Below are 19,967 nucleotides of genomic sequence, written 5' to 3'. Positions count from 1 at the left end.
ACAGACTAGAGCACAGAGCAATCTTGGTGAATTACCTCGAAAAGTATTACTTTCGTTTATGAAACTAAAAAAATGAATTTCAAACTGATACAAAATCGTTCTGGGCACAAGCTGGAGTAGAGCTCGCATACAGCAATACGACTGTAAACGATTAAGCAGGTCACACGTAGATATCAAACAGGCACACGCAATTCATTCCTCTCCCCCTCTCATCGTCTCAAAAAGACAAGGCATCATTGTAATCTGGGTAAAAAAAGACAAGATATTCATTCACCCAGCAACGAATGGATACACATTCTCAGCTCGAATATTATATGGACATGTATGTTACAAAAAAAAAGGATATGCTTTACATGTGTACAAAGAACAAACACGAAACTGACCTCTATGTAATTGAACCCTGTACATGCTATGTACTGAAATGCAAACCTGATCAGCTGCTCTTTGGTGGAGTATTAAGGCACAAACTGTATTTTGTTTTCCACGCTATGAATGCTGATAAGAATGCCTTCCACTAGGGTTTGTAGGAGCTGATGTTGGAGGGAGCTGAAGATGGTAACCGGACCAGTGCAGGTTGAGGTGGGGGTGCTGTAAGGGCGTAGGTGAGCCTTGACGACGAGCTCTCAATTAGCCCAGCAACTCCAGCAGCTGAAGATTGTGCATTGGATGGGAGGAATAGATCGTGTTTCTGGTCCTTGTAAGCGCTCCATACCTACAAAAGGAAAAATATTATTCAACCCACTAAGATTTTTTCATTTTCTGTTTGGTGAATCACTTGTCAGGATCACAAATCTACTCCCTCAATTTCATAAGCTAACATCGACTGTTATGAGTGAACTGTACTGCAGTGGTGAATTACTTACATCAGAAGAATTCAGGACTTCACGAACTTTAGCACAGTGTGCACCTTCCGTTGCAAAAGCATGAAGCACCTGTGTAAATCAAAGAGAAAAGATTGCACTAAATAAAGAGTCAACAGAACAATAAATAAGGTGTCAACAAACAAGCCATGGAGATTGGAGGGGCCATCTAAGCATGAAGAAATGTAACAGCAAAACTAAGTACATCAACAAGTCAATGGAAGCGGCACAATCCAACGTATGTAAGCTCCGAAAACTTCTGTTTTCTTTTATAATATACAGTGCCTACTTACAGGAAATCTATCCGTCCAATTCTTTTGTCCAAATACTTCATGAATTTTCAGGTTTAAAACATTTCAGGCTAAGCTAAAAATGCAGGATGTACAATATTTTACAAGTCAATCTAGATACCCAAAACAAGCAAAAAGGATGCCAATTCTACTTTATACATCATCAGTCCCCAGTTGGTTATCTCATATGCCTACAGAACATTTATGATTGATCCAATTCTGCGTTTTCTAGGGAGACCCGATTCTGTTTTGATTGCATCAATCTGATGTGAAGGCCGTCCCACAAAAAATAAACTCAGGGTAATAATGGAATTGAACTAAAAGGCTAAACGATATCTCAAAGAAAGAAAGAAAAGAGCTAACAGGAAGTTGATGTTTACCTCCACTGCCAAAACACGCCCAATTGAAGCCTCTGATTCATTCCACTTCATTTGATTACAGAGTCCCTGTCTTCCACCAGCACGCCAATCAAGAATACCAAGAAGCACTTCAACAAGACCAACCCTATTTTGTTTCGTTGTGAAATACATAACAAAGATTAGATGTTGCAAGACTTGAACACGATTCCAAGCAAAACTACGCTGAGTGAATATATGGTAAAGAACAATATTTTTGCCACTGAGGTAGTGTAAGATGATGCAAAGAAGCTTTTGAGAGCTACTGGATAGCATTCCTTTTGTTTTAGAAGGCTTGAAGAAATGGCACATACTGATTTAAATTAAACAAAGAAGGCATTAACTGTATCCGTGTTTAATCAGCATAAAAAAATACATCAATAAAATGGATCTCATAAGAAATTTTCTAAGTATGGAAAACAGGCATAACCTGAGATACTACAGAATACCTAGATTTGCATTTTGCACTGTTTCACTTAGTATTTGTCTTCTTCGTATCACGCAAACACGATTGAGTTTGGTCTTCAAATTGCATGGCTATAGAATATCACCTATAGCCGTTAAAAAACTTTTTTTTGGGAAAATTGAAAAAAAATTACAACCGAGTTTGACGGAAAATTTAGCTTTTAGGGCAATTTCATACGATATGCACCAGTAACTATATAGGCATCTTTAGGAGCTTACTTTAGCCCCTGTGCAACTAGCGCATCACGAGCCCGATTACCAGCACCGACTACACGCTTTAATGTCTCCAATGCCAGTATACTTCCACCTTGCCATCCAATTGCTTTCATAAGCAGTGGTACAACCTGCATGACAGTTGAAGCAAGAAAAGATTATGATGGGTCCTTCCTTAGATGCCATTCATGAAACAATGTGCAATCTATTAATCATACTGGATTATTTTTTAGTTTCTCCCTCAATCAGTTGTGAGAACTTATGGATTTTTCATGCTGTCAAGACAAGCATAATTCAAAATAAAAGAGGTAATAGTAGTGTTCTAAAAGTGCTAGGCGGGCTAGGCGGTGATTAGGTGCTAAGTGGGTGGGTGGCACCTAGGGCCTAGGCAGGCTAGTTGGCCAATTTTTGGAAACAGTGGTAAATAGTTACTGTTTGGAATAGGGCCAACAGGACTAACCAAAGTTGTATGGTCTGCAGTTGAACCGATAAAAGATGCCAGAAATTGAATCATCACAGGCTTAAATATTTATCTGAATACTACAGGGCTAGACATAATAATTACTTTTGAAAGTACTGCATTCCAGGTTCATGCTGAGCTTAGTATTATGTGACAGCCCAAAGTCTGTAAATACGTAATTAAGCATCATTAGCATTGCACTTAATTGTTTTGAGCAAGTTTTGACATGCAATTCAAATTAAACATAAGTGGTTAAAGTCAATATTAAATGGTGCTTTGTGAAAAATCTCACAAAGTTGTTGTATAACATAGAGTGGGAAACAATTTTAGAAATTAGTCCATGTCATATGAAGAATATAAATGAATTTTTCCAAATTTTTGAAAATTATTTTGAAGGCATAAAAATTATAACAAGTCAGAAAAGCTTGCATCTTTGGAGCATTTTGGTTTGAAATTGGCTCAGGCTATTGGGGTCAAACAAGTTAAAATAGATTGCACGTGAATTATAGTTTCACACAAAATTTGTCCCACGAATTTTGGACCACAAGAAAATATCCAAATGGTTTGGCAAAGGGATAGGGATATTTTTGGCTGGCTATTGTTCACGCTCATCCCTCTCTCCCGCTCTCTCCGTCGCCGCTTTCCTTGACTTCGGAGGCTGGCCACAGCCACGTCACCGGAAAGCTGGGTCACGGCACCGTGCTCCTTCCCGAGGTGCCGAGCGTCACACTTATCTCCTCCCCTCGGCCTCCCTCTCTGCTCACTCTCTTTTCTCAGCCGCCACAACATAGAGCAGGGCCGAGCACACGCACACACGCGCCCCCGCCAATCCATAGCGCCCGAACCACCATCTCTCGAGCCCGAGCCGTGAGGAGCACACAGGAGGGTTGCCGAAGCCCTCTCTTTCTTGGCCGGATTTTGGCATGCCACCCCTCTCTTCTCCGGCTCCGACGCATATCTTCGCCCCTCTCCGTCGAGCCACCGCATCCGTGCTCCTCGCCAATCAAGCCCGTGGTGAGCCTCCCCGTACCCTTGTGATGCTTGTGTGCGCGCTGTTTTTACCTTGTCTCGTCGCCGACGTGTGGTTCCCCAGTGACCTGGGCACTGCCGCTCTTGTGCGTCGCCGCTGGCCACTTTCCGGGCGAGCTCGTCGGCCGGAACCAACCCAAAAAGTTTCCCCGTGGTGCGCTCCTCGGTGCCCCGGCCAGGCCGATTGGGCCGCCGCTTGCCGTCGGCGTGTGCCAGCCGAGATGGCCCCACCCGCGGTCTTTGTGGCTAGCTAAAGTCTCGGTAGAAAAAGGTTTAGGCCATTTAAATGTTCGGTAATCTCAGAAAAAACGAAATTGAATATTGGTTATGTTGTTAAATCGGCTAGAAACTTGTAAAATGCATAGAAAATTAAATATTGCTCCGAAAATTGTGAAACCAATTTTGTTAGATTTGTATGATCATACTCTACATGTTAAAAATGCTACGAGTCATGAAATGTGTGCTGAGATTTAATGGATTAATGAAATATGTTTAAGCTTCATTAATTCATAATTAAATATTGTAACTCCAAAATTGATGAAATTAGTTTTGTTAATCTTATTTTATTATGCTCTGTTCATTAAAAATACACTCACGTTAAACATAGTTAACTTTCTAATTTGATTTGAGCTTGGTTTAAGCTTAAGTTAATCCATAACTTATTAAATGTTTAACAGTAAACCAAATTAAGGAAACGCATAATGTTATAGTCTCGTGCCATGATGCATTGCATCTCCACGGTTGTCATACACTGTGAATCATCTTTCTCTGCACAGCATTCTTGCTCATCATTGCATGCGTTCTTTTAGTGAACGAAAAACCGGAACGTGATGCAGGAGTGATCGAGGATGACACCGAGGCACACCACTTCCGTGAATTCTGTATAGGTAGCGTCAGACAGACCTCGAAGCAGCAAGGCAAGCATCTAAGCATACTACACGCTTAGTTCGAATTGAAGGGAGTCTCAATTGATTAATTATGCTTGATGTATGTTTGTATGTGTTGAGTCAAGTGTCGGGCTTATTCGGGTAGAAACTATGTTGATTGCATGATCGCTACGTGGTGTTGTTGTTTATCCATATCTTTGTAACCTTGTTCATTAGGTTGATGTCTAACTTAAAAGTCACTCGAAATGCTTAGCATTGCTTAGGTCCTCAGTAGAAGTCAAGTGACAGTGCCCTTGTTATTCGCGAGCATAGGGCTCAGTTATGGTTTACGAATACAATTATGATGTTTAGATGGTTGGATGAGTGGTGAGTATGAGACGAGATGTGGACGATGTTAGGGGTGTTGTCTGCTCAGGAGTCCTCGGGGCAGCTCGAGAGAGGAACCCAGATATCGTAGACCGCCTGCATTGTTTAAGGCTGTCCGTCGGTGCAGTTGTCTCTACCACTTACCTTACTCACCACATGTCGATCTAATGGTAAGGCGAACCAGATATCTCTGTAGCTGTGGTCATTTGAGCCTGAACATCAACGGTGTGAGCGGACAGGTTTGTAGAGGTATCTAGTTTGCTCCGAGAGTAATTCTAGATAACTCCGTGCCGAGCGATGTATGATCCATATGGTTATGGCTTATCGGGAAAGGTTGATACGAGTACCCCTTGCGTGAGACTGTGTGGACACGTGAGCCGTATGGTCCTCGAGTCGTGTGGGTCCAAGAGTATTCCCTGCAGGGTATAAAAATACTTCGAAATGCCACGCTCTCGATCATGAGCATGCTTTTGTTTATTTGCATCGGTCGTAGAGTTTCCGATTTTGGTTTGGTGGTTGTGGTATGTTGGTGTGAGGATGAGACGGTTCTTTACAGTTATTTTTATGATGGTCCTATTTACATTTATGTTCATATGGAGGTTTGCGGGGAAGTTTTGTCCATGGTTAAGTATAGGTGCTCACACATATATGTCTAAGTTGCTTATGCACGTTAATTTACTTAACCTTATGATATTTTTCCTTGCTAATGGCTCAATGCATAATCCTTGAAGTCGGGCTATTTATATGTGTCCTATATGGATTAAGTTTTGCAAGTACCTTTGTACTCACGCTGCTCTTTTAGGTTCTGCTGGTGAGGAAGATGCGGTGTTTGGCTACTTCACGCCCATCGGCGATGGCGATGGGCATGAGTAATGCATCTTACTCTGTCGGTGTAGCTTGTGGTGGCGGTGCCTAAGGGCAAATGGTGCCGCTCTCCTTTTGTTGTTATTAGTTGTTCTTTCGTTACTTAGTTTATCTCTTTATGTAAACTGTTGTAAATAGTTGTATGTTTAAGAACTTGTAATATAACTTTAACTACTCGCTCTTTTAAACTATTTTGTGATGCATATGTTGGAAATGCATGAGTTCCGATCTTAGATACAAAACACGTGCCGGGACTACCAGGGCAGTATTCTAATTAATCGTCGAAGTCGTGATTAAACAAATGATCGACTTAATCATTAATTAAAATACTGTTTGGACGGTTCCTCACATATTACCAAGCTTTATCAAAAAAAAAAATTATGAGAAGTCAAATCACAAAAGCAGCCACTGTTGTATCAGCAAAAATATAAAAAAAATGCTGTTAAAAATTGCACACGCCATTACCTTAGAAAGAGTTGCAACAAATGTAAGAAGTTATAAGTCAATACCTGAGGAGTTCCTACACTTGTTGCTGCCATAGCTTCTGCACAAGTTGTGCTAGATGCCAGCTGATGTAGCACACGCAAACAACTAAGGCGAACACGTTCTTGAGAAGTCTGCACGGTGGTTTCAGGGTGACCGTCAAAGTTGTCATCACTAGGTTCTGCCTGTGATCCACTTGTGCCCTGCCCAGATGCCATAGTTTCCCTTCTTCCCTCATAGGCCATAGCTGCAACAAGCTTTGGAACATAACCTAGGTAACCGACATGGTCTGCAAGTGCCGGATGAACCCGCAGCAAGGAAACCAATGCCGCGGAAAGCAGCAAAGGAAGCTCTGGATCAACAGCGTTTGCTTCATAATGTGTAGCAGCAACAGAGGATACATACTGATCTAGCAGCCCTTCAAGGAATCTTTTAGGGTTTCTCAGTGGAAACTTTGGGTCCTTTAGGAAGAGTCTTACATAAATTCCACCAACCTGAAATTTGCACAGCACGATAACATTTTAGCCAAAGTTATGGAAATACGCAATAAAGAAAACAGGATAGTTATAGAACAAAAAACTACCTGAGGTTCATCTTTCATTACATGTTGGCCAGATGCTTGTTCAGGTACATCCCAATCAACAACATGTCCTTTCAACTGCTCTTGGTAGAGGTCAGATGCCATAGTTGCCAACTGCGCAGAAAGAGAAGCTGCCATTGCAGGTGTCCATACTAGTTCAGGAGTTTCTGTTGTCTGTTCAAGAGATGAAACAACAGCTTCACCAGGTCCATCTTTAATTACAGAAACCAAACCGTCAGGCAGGAATCTAGCAAGTGTGATCGTCACCCTGGGACCATGCATTGGTTGCCCAACCAGTTTGCCCAGTAAGGATGCAGCTGAGGCTCTTTGCTGCATAGGGATTTCCTCTACATAATACATATTAAGTGAGTAATATGATGTACATAATTAGACATGTAAAGTCTCTGTAACAAGCTAAACATGAACAAATAGAGCCAAGAGGAGAGCAGTTAAGACGAAGCAATTTCTTTAACAAAAAAACATCAGGAACTTCATTGGAGTCGTGAGCATAAGAAATTTCAGCCAAAATTTTAAAAAATCAATTAATTAAATAAGCAGTTGTGCATTAAAAAAAACATCAGCTGGTACCAGAAAAACAGCAAGAGCATGTAGAATGCTAGAACATGCAAATTATGCAAAACAATGGAGATAAACAGAACATCAGCTCATAGCCACAGATGGATATCTAACTGTAGCAACTAGCAACAATATACTAAAGTAAATATCACACCTTGAAGTGGCAACATAAGTTCAAGAATGTACACGACACCACCATGCTTGGCAGCAGCCCAGGCTAGATCTGGTGTGCTGGCTAAAGAATACAGTACAACAAGTGCTCCATCCCTGCAAGGAGGATTGCAGTGGAGTATCTGAAATAGCAAAATGAGGCTTGTCCTTTCTGCAACCATGGCCTCCAAACAAGGAGCATGCTTTGTCAACAGAGAAAGAACACTTAAACAGATTTGTGGGATGTTGCTTTCAGGAGGAACATGCAGTGCAAGGCATTCAAAAAGAGGTATCAACCGTTCCTTGGAAGCAAAAACAGCAGCCAAGCCTGGATTACTTGTCAGAAGATTCTGCAGTAAAAAAGATGACATACAGTTCAGGAAATGTGCCTCATACATAAAAGCTTAGAAAGTTCTCTTTCAATAGAAGCACCTGAAGTGATATTAGCCCACTTTGGAGGTTTGAAGTAACTTCAGAATCTCCATCTGTCCCTGTACTTTCTTTTGCCAATGAATTATCTTTTTTCCCTTCATTAGTTGAACCACTGACTTCCTCATTTTCAGTAGTGGATGTGTCAATAACTGAGCCATGTTGATGCATCGTATTTTCCTCCAAATTAATGAAGTTCCACTTTTGTACTAATTCTGCTATAAATTTAAGCAGAGCAATGCAAAATTCTTCCTGATCACTTATTTCAAAATCCGGCTGATTGTTGTAAACTCTCAAGTATACATTACCAACATTCAATTCTTTTGATAAAGCTTCGTAGGTGAAAGACTGTGATTCCGCCAAATCGTATGAACCATCAGGGCCTTGACTAGCACGCTGCTGGTCAACAAATTTGAGGAGCTCCCCTCTGGTGGAAGAATTCCATATGATCTGCAGCAAAAGGAAAGTTTTCTTGAGCTCAAAATCATCTGCACAAAAACAACCTAATAGTATGGATTGTTGTGCAATAGTTCTCTGTGGAATTATGGAAAACAGCTTTTAATTGCTCATAATAACACAACATATATTGAAGTGAATCATCTGCACACGTACAACCAAATAGTAGATTGTGGCAAAATAATTGCACATGTAGTGTCACAAGGAACACAGCTTATATTTGCTCCTGAAGCAGTTGCATGATGTATATTGATGAAGCAATAGCATGCATCACTGTTCTGAGAGTGTTCATTCGTAGGCAAAACATTGTTAGGAATGGCAACTTGTATTCAATTGTAGCCCCATGAGGGCGATATATAGACTACATGAAAGAAACCATAGGACTAGGAGATTACCATAATACCCTTGACTATTATACCCTTAACAAACATGACCTGCCACACTTACTATTAAAAAGGGGTAGGAACTAGGGAGAATGTGACTATGAAACTGTCCTCGCGACATTTTTGAAGCTGATATCTGGTGATAATTCCCTAAACTGAGTCTTAGTGTTCATGACCACACACTCGTATAGCAGCACGTGCATGCATTCATGTGTATGTGGCTATGTGCTCATGGTAATGAAGTCATAGAGAAATTTTACTATTGGCATGTTACCGATGGAGTAAAATTAGCAAGTTGCTTAACATATTGCAGATCATGTTCGACTGATATACGAGATGATAAGTTTAAAAGATATCAATTTTTATGGACTTATCACAATGCTCTAGGCGTATAACACAATTGAAAATAGAACCCATTACCTCTGGTGACTCCAAATTTGAATTTAGATTTGATAATAACTCTTTAGGTGTGTTGTTTCTCAGCATATCAGCAAGCTTTGGAGTAAGAAGTGCCTTTAGTGCATTGTATGCAGGTTGGTTAGATGGACACAATATTCCATCGCTACTGACACCACAAAGCCTAGACAAAGCCTGAGTTGCACGAATAGCATGAAGATTTTTGGCGATCTGCACCCTTGCCCCAACACCATGCGTCTCACTTGTCTCATTCTCTTCAGCTGTTGAATCGTATTGAAGCAGTAGGGGCAGCACATACCTGCAAGTACATTTCAATTAGATATATCAGAGATATAACTCTGCATTTTTCATGCCTTTTTTTCCTCCTAATGTACCATATTTCAATTCAGTCAACAAGCATAATATGTACAGAATAATTCATTCAGTATCTAATCTCCATACGAATTATAGAAAGTGCAACAAGGATAGCAGGCAGATACCATAAAAATCCAGCCGCTAGCAGGGCATTTTGCAATTCAGATGACACTGAGACATTAGCAGCTGTTTGCAGAGCAGCATCGACAGCTGAGGGTACAAATTCAAGTTCTGTACAATGCACAATGTCCTCAACAAGACCACCAAACTTAAGAATCTCAACTCTTCCTGACTCAAACTGGCTGAGAACTGAGAATGTATGCATTATGTTGGAGACTATTCTTGCAGCTGGTTCATTTGCCGGAGTTGTGGGCTGAACAATGCACATACAACGTGAAAGAAGTGTTGCCAACAATGGAATACCACCATCTCGTATAAGTTCTTCTCCATTTAATGAAGAAGATGCACATCTAACAGAGCATTACAACAAGAATATGAGATAATGGATATTCAATCAAATTGAGTGGTTTTTAAGAAAAGGTATAAACATTGTAAAGTGAGTCTGTATTAGCTTACGTAAGCCAAATTAGCTCTGAAGCAGCTATCAAAAGAGGGGCTCTATCAGATGAAAGAAAATTGCTGTCATCTTTATCTACAGTAACTGCATTTAACAACATAGGATAACCGGCATATTTGAATGGTTCCAAGACATGTCCATATCTCTTGTACAAGATGCATTGTGCCTTGAGTAAGAGTAGCAGCCTCCAGACTTGTGGTCCCTGCAATCCCTGCATACTTGCCTGCATGTATAGATGATAGGTTCAATGTAAATAGTCAACAATGTGAAAATACTGGGGCTCACTTTTTTTGCACATATTCCACTACTTACACCAATTTGTAGGATAAGTTTTACAAGGTGGAAATTTTCATAGAATAAAAAATATATGTGCCAGTCACTTCAATGAAAGAAAAGGACGAATAAAATAAAACAACATAAGAAACAAAAAGAGAAGCCATGCAAAAGGTAGAATGATATCTGTGGCCATAGGAACGGAGCAGCACCTGCAATCGCTCATAGGCCTTTTGCACAGCAACAAACTTCTCCCTTCCCTCAGGGTTCTTGTCTGGATGGTATTTTATTGCTAGCTTCCGGTATTGGCGCTTAAGCTTCTCCTCGTCAATGTTTTCAATTTTGTTTCCCGAATTGGCCGAACTAAACTCGGATGACTGCTTGCTACTACCATTCTCGCCAAGAATAAGATCATCAAGAGAAATTTCCAATATCTTGCAGGCTTCTTCTTCAGACAAATCCATTGGACGTCGAGTTAACTCTTCACGCCACATTACCAACAACGACTGCAGAAATTCCACGTGTTCAACAATGGGCCAGTTAGGAAACCTAATCTCATCACATAGGTTACGAAGGTAGTAACGATGGCACCACATCTCATCTTTCAGATTCGGGTAAGTCACAGGTGGCATAGGAGCATAATCATACAATGAATGACAATGTTGAGCCAATTTCTGAGGAAAATCGCCGAGATGTTGCAGAACCTGCAAGAACAAATTGGATGAACAAAAAAAATCTAAACAAGATTAAAATCTCAAGACTTTAAAGCAATAGTTTTAACAAATAAAAATAAACAGTGTAGTTAAAAGACCTGACGAATAAGGTTTTCTCCCCGCATCTTGTGGGTCCATATAATTTCTGGTGTGTCAGAATCAGACACCATAGCACCCGCAAAAGCAGAAGGTCCACTGCGTTCTAAGACATACAGCAAAGATTCTGGGAGTAGTCCACCTAGTACACTACGCTTTGCCAAAGGCAAAGACGAAGATACTGCTGCCTCTTCACCACCATGAAAAGCTTGATGAGTATGTGTGGCCGAAAAGAGTTGTGCGATTGATAGGAGATTTGAACCAGGATACGCTAACGCAAAGTAAAAGGCACCAGTACTATAAAGTCGAATCATAGCTTTAGGATTTCTTGTAACAATAGCCTTAAGCAATGAGGCAGCCGCTTCAACAATGCTTGGTTCCCCAGTAAGCATAGCCTACATCATTTCAAATTGTTTTTGTTTTCTCTGTCAGTGTTTGATCAATGATTACACTTAAAAGAAAGAGAAAAATATATCCAAAGCAGAACATTGGAGAGTTCAATCAATTTATCACAATCTAAAGCATGAGTTTTACTGGTCAGAACAATAGCTTATCATAAACACAACTGACAACTGTCTGTGTTGTTTTGTCGATAGCTGCACTAACAGGTTTACTAGGGAGTTACAATTTAGGGCTCGTTTGGCAGGGCTCCAGATTCTCCCAGAAACGTTTTGGTTTCAGATTCTCTCTGGAAACGTTTCTCTGGTGAATCACCCTCAATTTTCTGAAAACGTTTGGCAGGGATTCTGGATTCGGATTCTTGAAGAAAAATGACCTGAGTGATTCTCGAAACGGGTGAAACACCATTTTGGGTGATTCTCCTCGTAGTGTTAAAAATGAGAAACGTTTCAGGTAATTCAAGGTGAAACATTTCACGTTTTGGTGCGTTTGGCAGGGATTCTAGAGAATCACCAGAGAATCTGAAACGTTTCTTGCAACCAAACGGGGCCTGTGATATTTTAATGGTCACTTACATCAGCACAATTTATTAACCGTGCTGTTTACCATCCTGTTTATATTTGTGTACTAATATATTAATTGTAATTTAAGAGAATGCTACTTGCATTTTAAGGGAATGAAGGCCCTTCCCATGCACATATATGATCGATAGTATAATCAGGCTACCATATACAACTGTTACGGTAAGGTTTCACTACCACTGCCGGAGGGCCTGAGCCACGCAAGGTGCAGGTGTGCAGCAGCAGAAGCCAGTTTAGGGTTCCTTGGCTTGAGGGCTTATTTAGTTGTTCAAGTTGTTAGGCATTTGTTATTCATTTAGATAATATTGTTAGGCAGCCATCCTACTAATAGGGGTTCAGAATTATCATTTGGGATTAAGCAATAATGACGCCCTCCCTGACCCTCTGCTGCGCCGGCAGCACCTCCTGTGCCACAGCACCACCCGATTGCTGCGGTCCAGGAGAACACCCTCCTGTTCATCACACCTATAGTTTTTGCCACCAAAACCTAACCCATAACCACAACATCTAGTCTCCACTGATGACAAAAAAAATGAAAACAAACACTTGAAGCTATAGAAGACCTGAGCAACATGAGGAAGACATCTTGGACTTGACAATATACGTTTCACTCTAGGAGTTGGAGTTACTATTTCGCCTGCATCATCAAGATCAGAGTGTGCAGATGCCATACTGTGCAATATGGATAATGCAGTGTCCCCAATCTGTAAACAGAAATCGATTTTGTGTGAGTGAAAAAGTGTGCAAAATATTTTTTTTTTGAACAAATAAATTGTGCTAGCTACTGAGAAGGGGGAAAATAGCAGCAAGATGTGTGTGTGATTACAAGCTTCAGATTCAATACCTGAGTAGGAGTCAAAACAGGTACTCTAACAGAGTGCCTAGCGCAGTCCTCGGATGTCACATAATCTTTTTTTTTTTTGAAAAAAATAAATTGTGCTTGCTAAGTGCTAGCTACTGAGAAGGGGAGAAATAGCAGCAAGATGTGTGCGCGTGTGTGTGTGCACGAATGTGTCTGATTACAAGCTTCAGATTCAATACCTGAGTAGGAGTCAGAACAGGTACTCTAACAGAAAGTGCCCAGCGCAGTTCTCGGATGTCACGTAATCTTTTCCAGTCAGACATACCAGAAGCCCAACACTTTGTTGTCCAATCAATTGACTTCTTTGACCACAGCCTTCGGACAGCATCCTTTTCAAATGGACCAACTTGTGTACCATCTTTGTCAATGTACATCCACTCCTTTGGAGGTTCCATAAATGCAGTTGCTGCGATGAGGTTAGATTGCAAAGGAATTGCTGTCCGCTCAGATGCTTCATGAGAAACAGTAAGCAAATCAACAGCCAAAACACAGCCTCCAACCAAAACACATGCTTCGACATTTGAAAGGTCATTCATCAAGGCCTACAAAAACAAGGAAAATAGAAGGGAGCAGATTTCTCAGCATTTGAAGGTATGTCACATCAGTGAAACCATATTAGTAATTGGCTATTGATAATTTTGTCCAAAGCTAATGTACATGTCCCAAAGGCATGTCAAGAGATCTATGGATTCTGATGTATAGTGCCCAAACAAGACAACATAAAGAAAGCCTGCTGATGTTTGCATATATAGTATATCTTATGCCATCTTACTATACATTATAAAATGGAAAAAATGCAAGAGGAAATTAGAGTACAGTGAGACCAACCTTTAACAGAAGTAGCAAACGATGCCTTAATGCCCTATCATCTGTTCTGTCTAATAGAACAGTAATATGCGCGGTGCCATCAAAATGCCCAATAACTTTATAATGTTGCTCATAAACTATAGCCATTGCCCTTGAACAAAGTTCTCTTACAGAAGAACCTCCACCTCCACCAAAGCCATCCAATCTTCCCATGTCACACCGATCATCAGATGACCCTAGCTCATCAGGAACCGCGCCATCCACAGTAAGACCAATATCTGCATCACACAAAAACCGATGGTATAGAGCTCTGAAAAAGGCAACAGGATCACGTAGCGGAAAATCCTGTGCTCGATAGTTGCTTCCACTTTCAAGCAGCAACCGTAAATAGTATTGCCCCACACAGACTTCTTTGGACAAGCTAGGGTAGCTAACCGAAAACTCAGTATAATTCCATGAAATTCTTGGTAAGCTGTCACTACCACCAGCATCCTCAGTGACTGAACTTCCAGGGACAATGTCATCGGTTCTTTCTTTCTCAACATCAAGGTTATGAACTTCAGCTTGCAATGCTTCCTTCAATTCTTGCCTTGTGCGTTCATTCCATATCAGATCCGCTCTGTTGTGATCTAGACTGAATGCTTTCCAAAATCCATACCAATTGCACAGGAGCCTGCCAGATCCAACAGGAGTGTTTTCAACCACAACCTGTGCAGGGACTGAGAAATCTGAATGTGTGGAGCTGATAAGGTTTCCATTGGCATTGGAGTCCACTGAATAAACATGTGAATCCAGCTGTGGTGTCCCAGTTGGATGATTATTTTGAGAAAGGGCCTCAGGTACAGAACCATGTGAAACTGAAACTGCACGAGAAGGATCAATGCTTATACCAGGTGAAGGGGTGTGGGCAAAAGGGTACTGACCAACATGCCTCTGATGGACATCTGCTCCTCCATAGGTACCCACATTGGTGGGCCTGAACAGTTCACCATCCTCAACACCATTTGGGGGCATCCCTTGTTCTGGTTCTGCTATACTCTGACTACCACGAGCCCTCCTCTGCTGAAGTATCCGTCTTTGCCTTCTGCTTAACGGTGCTTCATCATACTGGCCCTGTGAATCTTCATCTGGTCTTGTATGAAGATAAGCAACAAGTCCAGGAGGAAGTATTCTTGACAGCAAATCCAGAGCAGGTTGATAAGAATCAGCCCAAAGAGCAACAAGCTGCCGACTAACATCCCGCCGCTCACCATCAGGGAAGAAGAACGCATTTAACAAATGCCTCAGAAGAGCACCATCCTTCAATGCTGCATCGCGCATGGACTCTGCTGCAATTGCATCTTCCTCAGCGATTGTACGCATGATAACAGAAACAGTCTCTCTTACACTTTCTGCCGGATGTGCAAATAATGCAAACAAACGGCGGCGCAAACCAGCAACTTGACGCAGTAACTCAACAAATGTAGCATGTTGGGTTGTTTCACCATGGGGTTCACAAAGCATAGCTTCAAGGACTTCCACAATGGACAGAGATAATAATGGTGAAACTGATATTGGCTTCAATCTGTTAACAAGGATCGGGACATACATTGGCTGCGAGAACAGTACAGACTTTGCATGCATGTAGGTAGCATGGGATTCACCCCTTGTATCCATTAACATGGATGTATCTCCAGGACCACCACCAATTAGCATAGCCACAAGCCCAGCAGCTTCAGCTGCTACTCCTTCTGAACCATTCCTAAGCAAACCCATTATTCTTCCAACAGCAACAGGAAATGCCATCACATGTGATGCCACACTTCTTGATGTAAGTAGCCTGCGTAAGCATGCAACAAACCCCATTATTGTTGCTGCTGCTTTTGGAGATGGAGGCGGAAGAGGAGGAGCATCAGCAGGGAGGTTTTGTGGTGTGGAAGGAAGAAGACTAATTAAAGCCATTAAGACAACTTCAGGTACATCAATATTGACAGGCACTCCAGTGTAGGGTATACATGCATTGAACTCCCTTATTCTACGCCATAATCTGATTTTTGCTCCGGGGACAGTGTCAGATGAAACTACAGCCTCTTTAGCAACCGCAGCTAAATGTTTTATGTGCATGCTAGCAGCCTCCATATCAACAGCACCATGATGAGGCATCTGAAGATGGGCTCTCCCACAAGGTGGATCTATGCGATGACCTGGCATCGTCAACCTTGGTAGCACTGGAATTGCACACTGTCTCTGAAAGCAACAAAGAGAATTAAAGAAAACGTGAGGTGCAAGGAGGAAGGTGAGTATACAGAAAACACATGAACCATGACATAAATTAGACTCTGCGTACTATACTACTATCAGCATCAAGTCTACTATATGCTTGAGTAGAAGAAATTCAAGGACATGAGGAAGACCAATCCAAATATTATACATGGAGCTGCACGACAGTTACATTGCACTATGCAGCAGGTCGTTACAATTCAGTCCTCGCTATGTACATTTTAAGTCATTATAAAGTTATCTATTACATATAGAACATGTGATTATGTGAAATGGCCGTGTTCTACACATAACAAATAAGTATACACATTGAAATGGGAACATGTATGGTGCTTATCCAGGTGTTTCGGTCATCATTGCACTTCTGGTGCTTAGCAAGCATATTAGTATTTGCACAAAGAATTGTAAGCAATATATGTAGCACGTATTTGAAGAGACTATTCCATTCGTGCAACTTCTTATGTGTAACTGAACATAAATGATTTGGAAATAGAGATTGAATGCTGACCAGAACGCATGCCTTTAATTTTTTGTTCAAATGGATGACTTGGTTGGGCTAAAGTACAAGTGAGGCGGTCATGCTGGCTAATCACCATAAATTTGAGTGTTGACATGTATCAAGTCAGTATATATTTAACTCAAGTGGTGCAGAATTGAGAAAGATTAAAGAAGTGATACCTGATTTTGTAAAACACCCAGAACTGTAGCAAGTAAATTATCACGGGAAGTACTAGCATATACCTGAGTGAGAAAAGCAAAAGAGAATTAGGAGGCACCTTTTGTGTTGGGATAATGACCATGAATTCATACTTACATGAATCGGGCAGCCATCATTGAATTCAAATGCAAACATCTGCGGCTCTTCTGCAAATCGAACAAGGGCACTTACTGCTGAGAGAGGTCGGACAATGACAGCCTGGAAAGATAATTCAGTGCAAATATGTAAGAACCTATCATGCTAAAGATATAGAAAAAAGAAATGACAAGCAGCAGCAGCAGCAACTGAGCCATTTGTCCCTAGCAAGTTGGGTTTGGCTAGAGATGGAACCCAACAAGAGCCACAAAAGATGATATAAAAAAATATAAAAAGGATATGACAAGCAATCTAGGGAAAATATATTCAAAGGAGAAAACAAAGACAATGGTGCAGAAGTAAAGTGGTCTTTGGCACTAAAACTAACTAGTGTTTCCCGTAACTAGATTTGTCAATGGTTGAATGGTTACAGCATGTCCATATGTAAAAAGTTCTAGGCATGAACCATTCATAAAAAAAATGACGACTAATCATCTACCTCATAGTTCTCCGGACGTCTTTCAACTAGTGAAGTGTTTGTAAGAACAAGCAGACGAGAAACAGAGTCACCCTGTTCTCCAAGTCCACCCCTTGGTCCAACACCCAAACTCAAGCTCTCAATGTTAGCAGTGCCATGTGCAGCAGGACGTAACCTTGTTACTGACCATTCTCCGTGTCGAGTTTCAGCAGCTCCAACTGCATCCATAGCTGGGAAAGAAGTCCACAGGCAATAAAAAAACAAATGAGAACACAGTCACAGGCTCACAGGCAACAAACAAACCATCAGTTTAAGTTTCCGTGCCCTTTATTACATGAGATACATGTAGGTTTGACAACATAGATAAATGTGTTACTAATACATGAGATATATGTGAATTTTTTTATCATCTGATACTTGAAGGTGGTACTTCAATTTATTTTATTTTGGAAGGATAAATCAAATTAAGATGTTGCTTAGCTACAAAAGCATATGGATGGCAAGGTGGCATTTGCTGCATAAAATGTGATTCACTAGAAAAGAGCATATAGAAACGTATACTCATGCACCTTCATCGTTATAAAATAAGTCATATTAATAGCTTAATAGATTCCCTGATAAAAGAGCAGCACAAGTAAAGTTCATCGTCACTGGAGATAAAATGCCTACCTCTTTTTGCTATAAAGTCAGCTGCTGTCATTGACTGTGAATTGTCCGTAGATAGAGACAATCCAATCATTGACTTGGCAGTTTTCGTCTGAAAGATAGACGACATAAGTTACATTAACCTGTGAAAATCTGTTTCACTGGCAACAAGGAGTAAAATAACAGGAAAATAAAAATAGAAGGGCAGAAGGGTGTACCAAATGCGATATAATCGCAGTGTTTGTGCTGCCTGAAGCAGCCATAAAAGCTTTTGACTTCCTACCATAAAGGGGGCATAGCACAAACCCTCCACCTTCAGTAGTCTTCCTCCCATAGCTATCCCCCAATAGCACAATAGCAGGAGAATTCATATCTCTGAAGTCCAAGCACCAGCGCATATCACCAGAAGCCTCAAGGAGCTCAACACCCACTGAAGTAACCTTAAGTCTCTACGGAATGTTTGTTCACGTACAGTAATCAAAGTATCAGATATCAAACGCCGATGATTAAACAACAGTATATTACTTTGATAGAGCATTTTGTGAGTACGTTACAGAAGAGGTGCCCTGCAACCAGCTTTAGGTAGGTAGCTAACTAATCACCATTGCAGTGGTGCACGACAATAATCTATTTCTATTCTACTAGGTGGCCCACCCTCATTTGTAAGCACGTTTGTGGCACAGTTTGAATAGTAGCTTTTTTTTTTCATTTTTCCTGAAGATAGAAAAATCACAGAAATTTGAGCAAGGAAGATCACTGTGCAAACATTTTCACATTATTCTCAACAGTTGTGCTTGAATCGGTAGCTTGCTAAACTAAGTCTGGGGCTATGACACAATCTGAAGAAGGGAACACATTTTGACCCTCTGAATAGCTACAGGAAGCAAGTAGGGAGGGTATAACACATGCTACTTGCAGATTGGATTGGGCATGGAAGCATGCATCAACTGATCAGCACCAAAAAAAAAAGTAAAGTAAAATTATTTGCAGAAATTGAGCCTTGCATCATTAGTTAGTTAGTGACAGTAGCACGACACAGTAGACAGTAGCGGGATGCGAAGTGGAGAGCAAGGAGGTGCCAGAACACAGAAGGGAGCTTACGAAAGGTGCCCATTCGTGGGTGCGCCGGCGGAGGTGGAGGAGGGGGAACTCGAGCAGTTGGTGGGCAGGGGGGCGGAGGCGGTGGAGCTCAGTGAGGATCCCGGCGCGCAGCGGGGATGAGAAGCGCATGGGCTTGAACTTGGCGCGAGCATCGGTGCGGACGGCGAGCGTGAACTCGTCGGCGGCGGCGAGGGGCTCGGCGTGGTCGAACTCGGGGCCGGCGTCGTAGGAGTTGGTGAGGCTGAGCGTGGCCGGGTCGAGCGTGACGACCCCCGAGGCCGCTATGCAGAGGATCCGGCGGTACCTGCCCCGCCACGAGTGCTTGACGACGAGGCACCGGACCAGGTACTCCGGCTCCTCCATCGCGGCGGTGGGGGAGACGGCGGAGGAGGTGGGCGAGGCCTCGGCGGCGGCGTGGCGGCTGGCGAAGTCCATGGCGGCTAGGCCGGCATTAGGGTTCCGCGGCCACAAGGGGAAGGAGTGGCGCGAGTGAGTCGGCCCCAGCGCGGCGGCCGATCTCGAAGCGAGGCGAGATCCCCCTGGTGCTGCCGGTCGCCGGCGGCGCTGTGGGCGAAGAATCCTTGCGGGGATGACAGATGTTGTGTGTGTTGATGGTGTCTTGATCGATTGGAGTTGAAGCTGTTCCTTCCGATCTGGATTTGTTTTGTCTACCTACATCTGCATGGACGGAAGGAAAATTTTAATCGAGATGGGACGGAAGGAGTC

General features: G+C 41.9%; 1 protein-coding gene across 1 annotated transcript; it reads right to left on the bottom strand.

The window, feature by feature from the left end:
• Positions 1 to 233: 233 nt before the first annotated feature.
• On the bottom strand, positions 234 to 19,949 carry LOC133907340 (dnaJ homolog subfamily C GRV2-like). The gene is made up of 22 exons (XM_062349362.1): positions 19,242 to 19,949; positions 18,359 to 18,589; positions 18,165 to 18,252; positions 17,517 to 17,725; positions 17,039 to 17,140; positions 16,903 to 16,965; positions 13,987 to 16,191; positions 13,338 to 13,700; positions 12,860 to 13,000; positions 11,319 to 11,711; positions 10,720 to 11,211; positions 10,234 to 10,457; positions 9,783 to 10,127; positions 9,307 to 9,601; positions 8,051 to 8,497; positions 7,623 to 7,968; positions 6,896 to 7,239; positions 6,339 to 6,806; positions 2,230 to 2,354; positions 1,531 to 1,654; positions 864 to 932; positions 234 to 712 (listed from the first exon to the last, which is right to left on the bottom strand). The coding sequence occupies exons 1-22, from the start codon at positions 19,674 to 19,676 to the stop codon at positions 515 to 517; spliced, it is 7,707 nt and encodes a 2,568-aa protein (XP_062205346.1). The 5' UTR covers positions 19,677 to 19,949; the 3' UTR covers positions 234 to 514.
• Between the last annotated feature and the right edge of the window lie 18 nt (positions 19,950 to 19,967).

Source organism: Phragmites australis, chromosome 24 (assembly GCF_958298935.1).
Source record: "Phragmites australis chromosome 24, lpPhrAust1.1, whole genome shotgun sequence".
NCBI lineage: Eukaryota > Viridiplantae > Streptophyta > Magnoliopsida > Poales > Poaceae > Phragmites > Phragmites australis.
The sequence above is the reverse complement of the archived record's forward strand: the minus strand, read 5'-3'. Positions and strand labels throughout refer to the sequence as shown.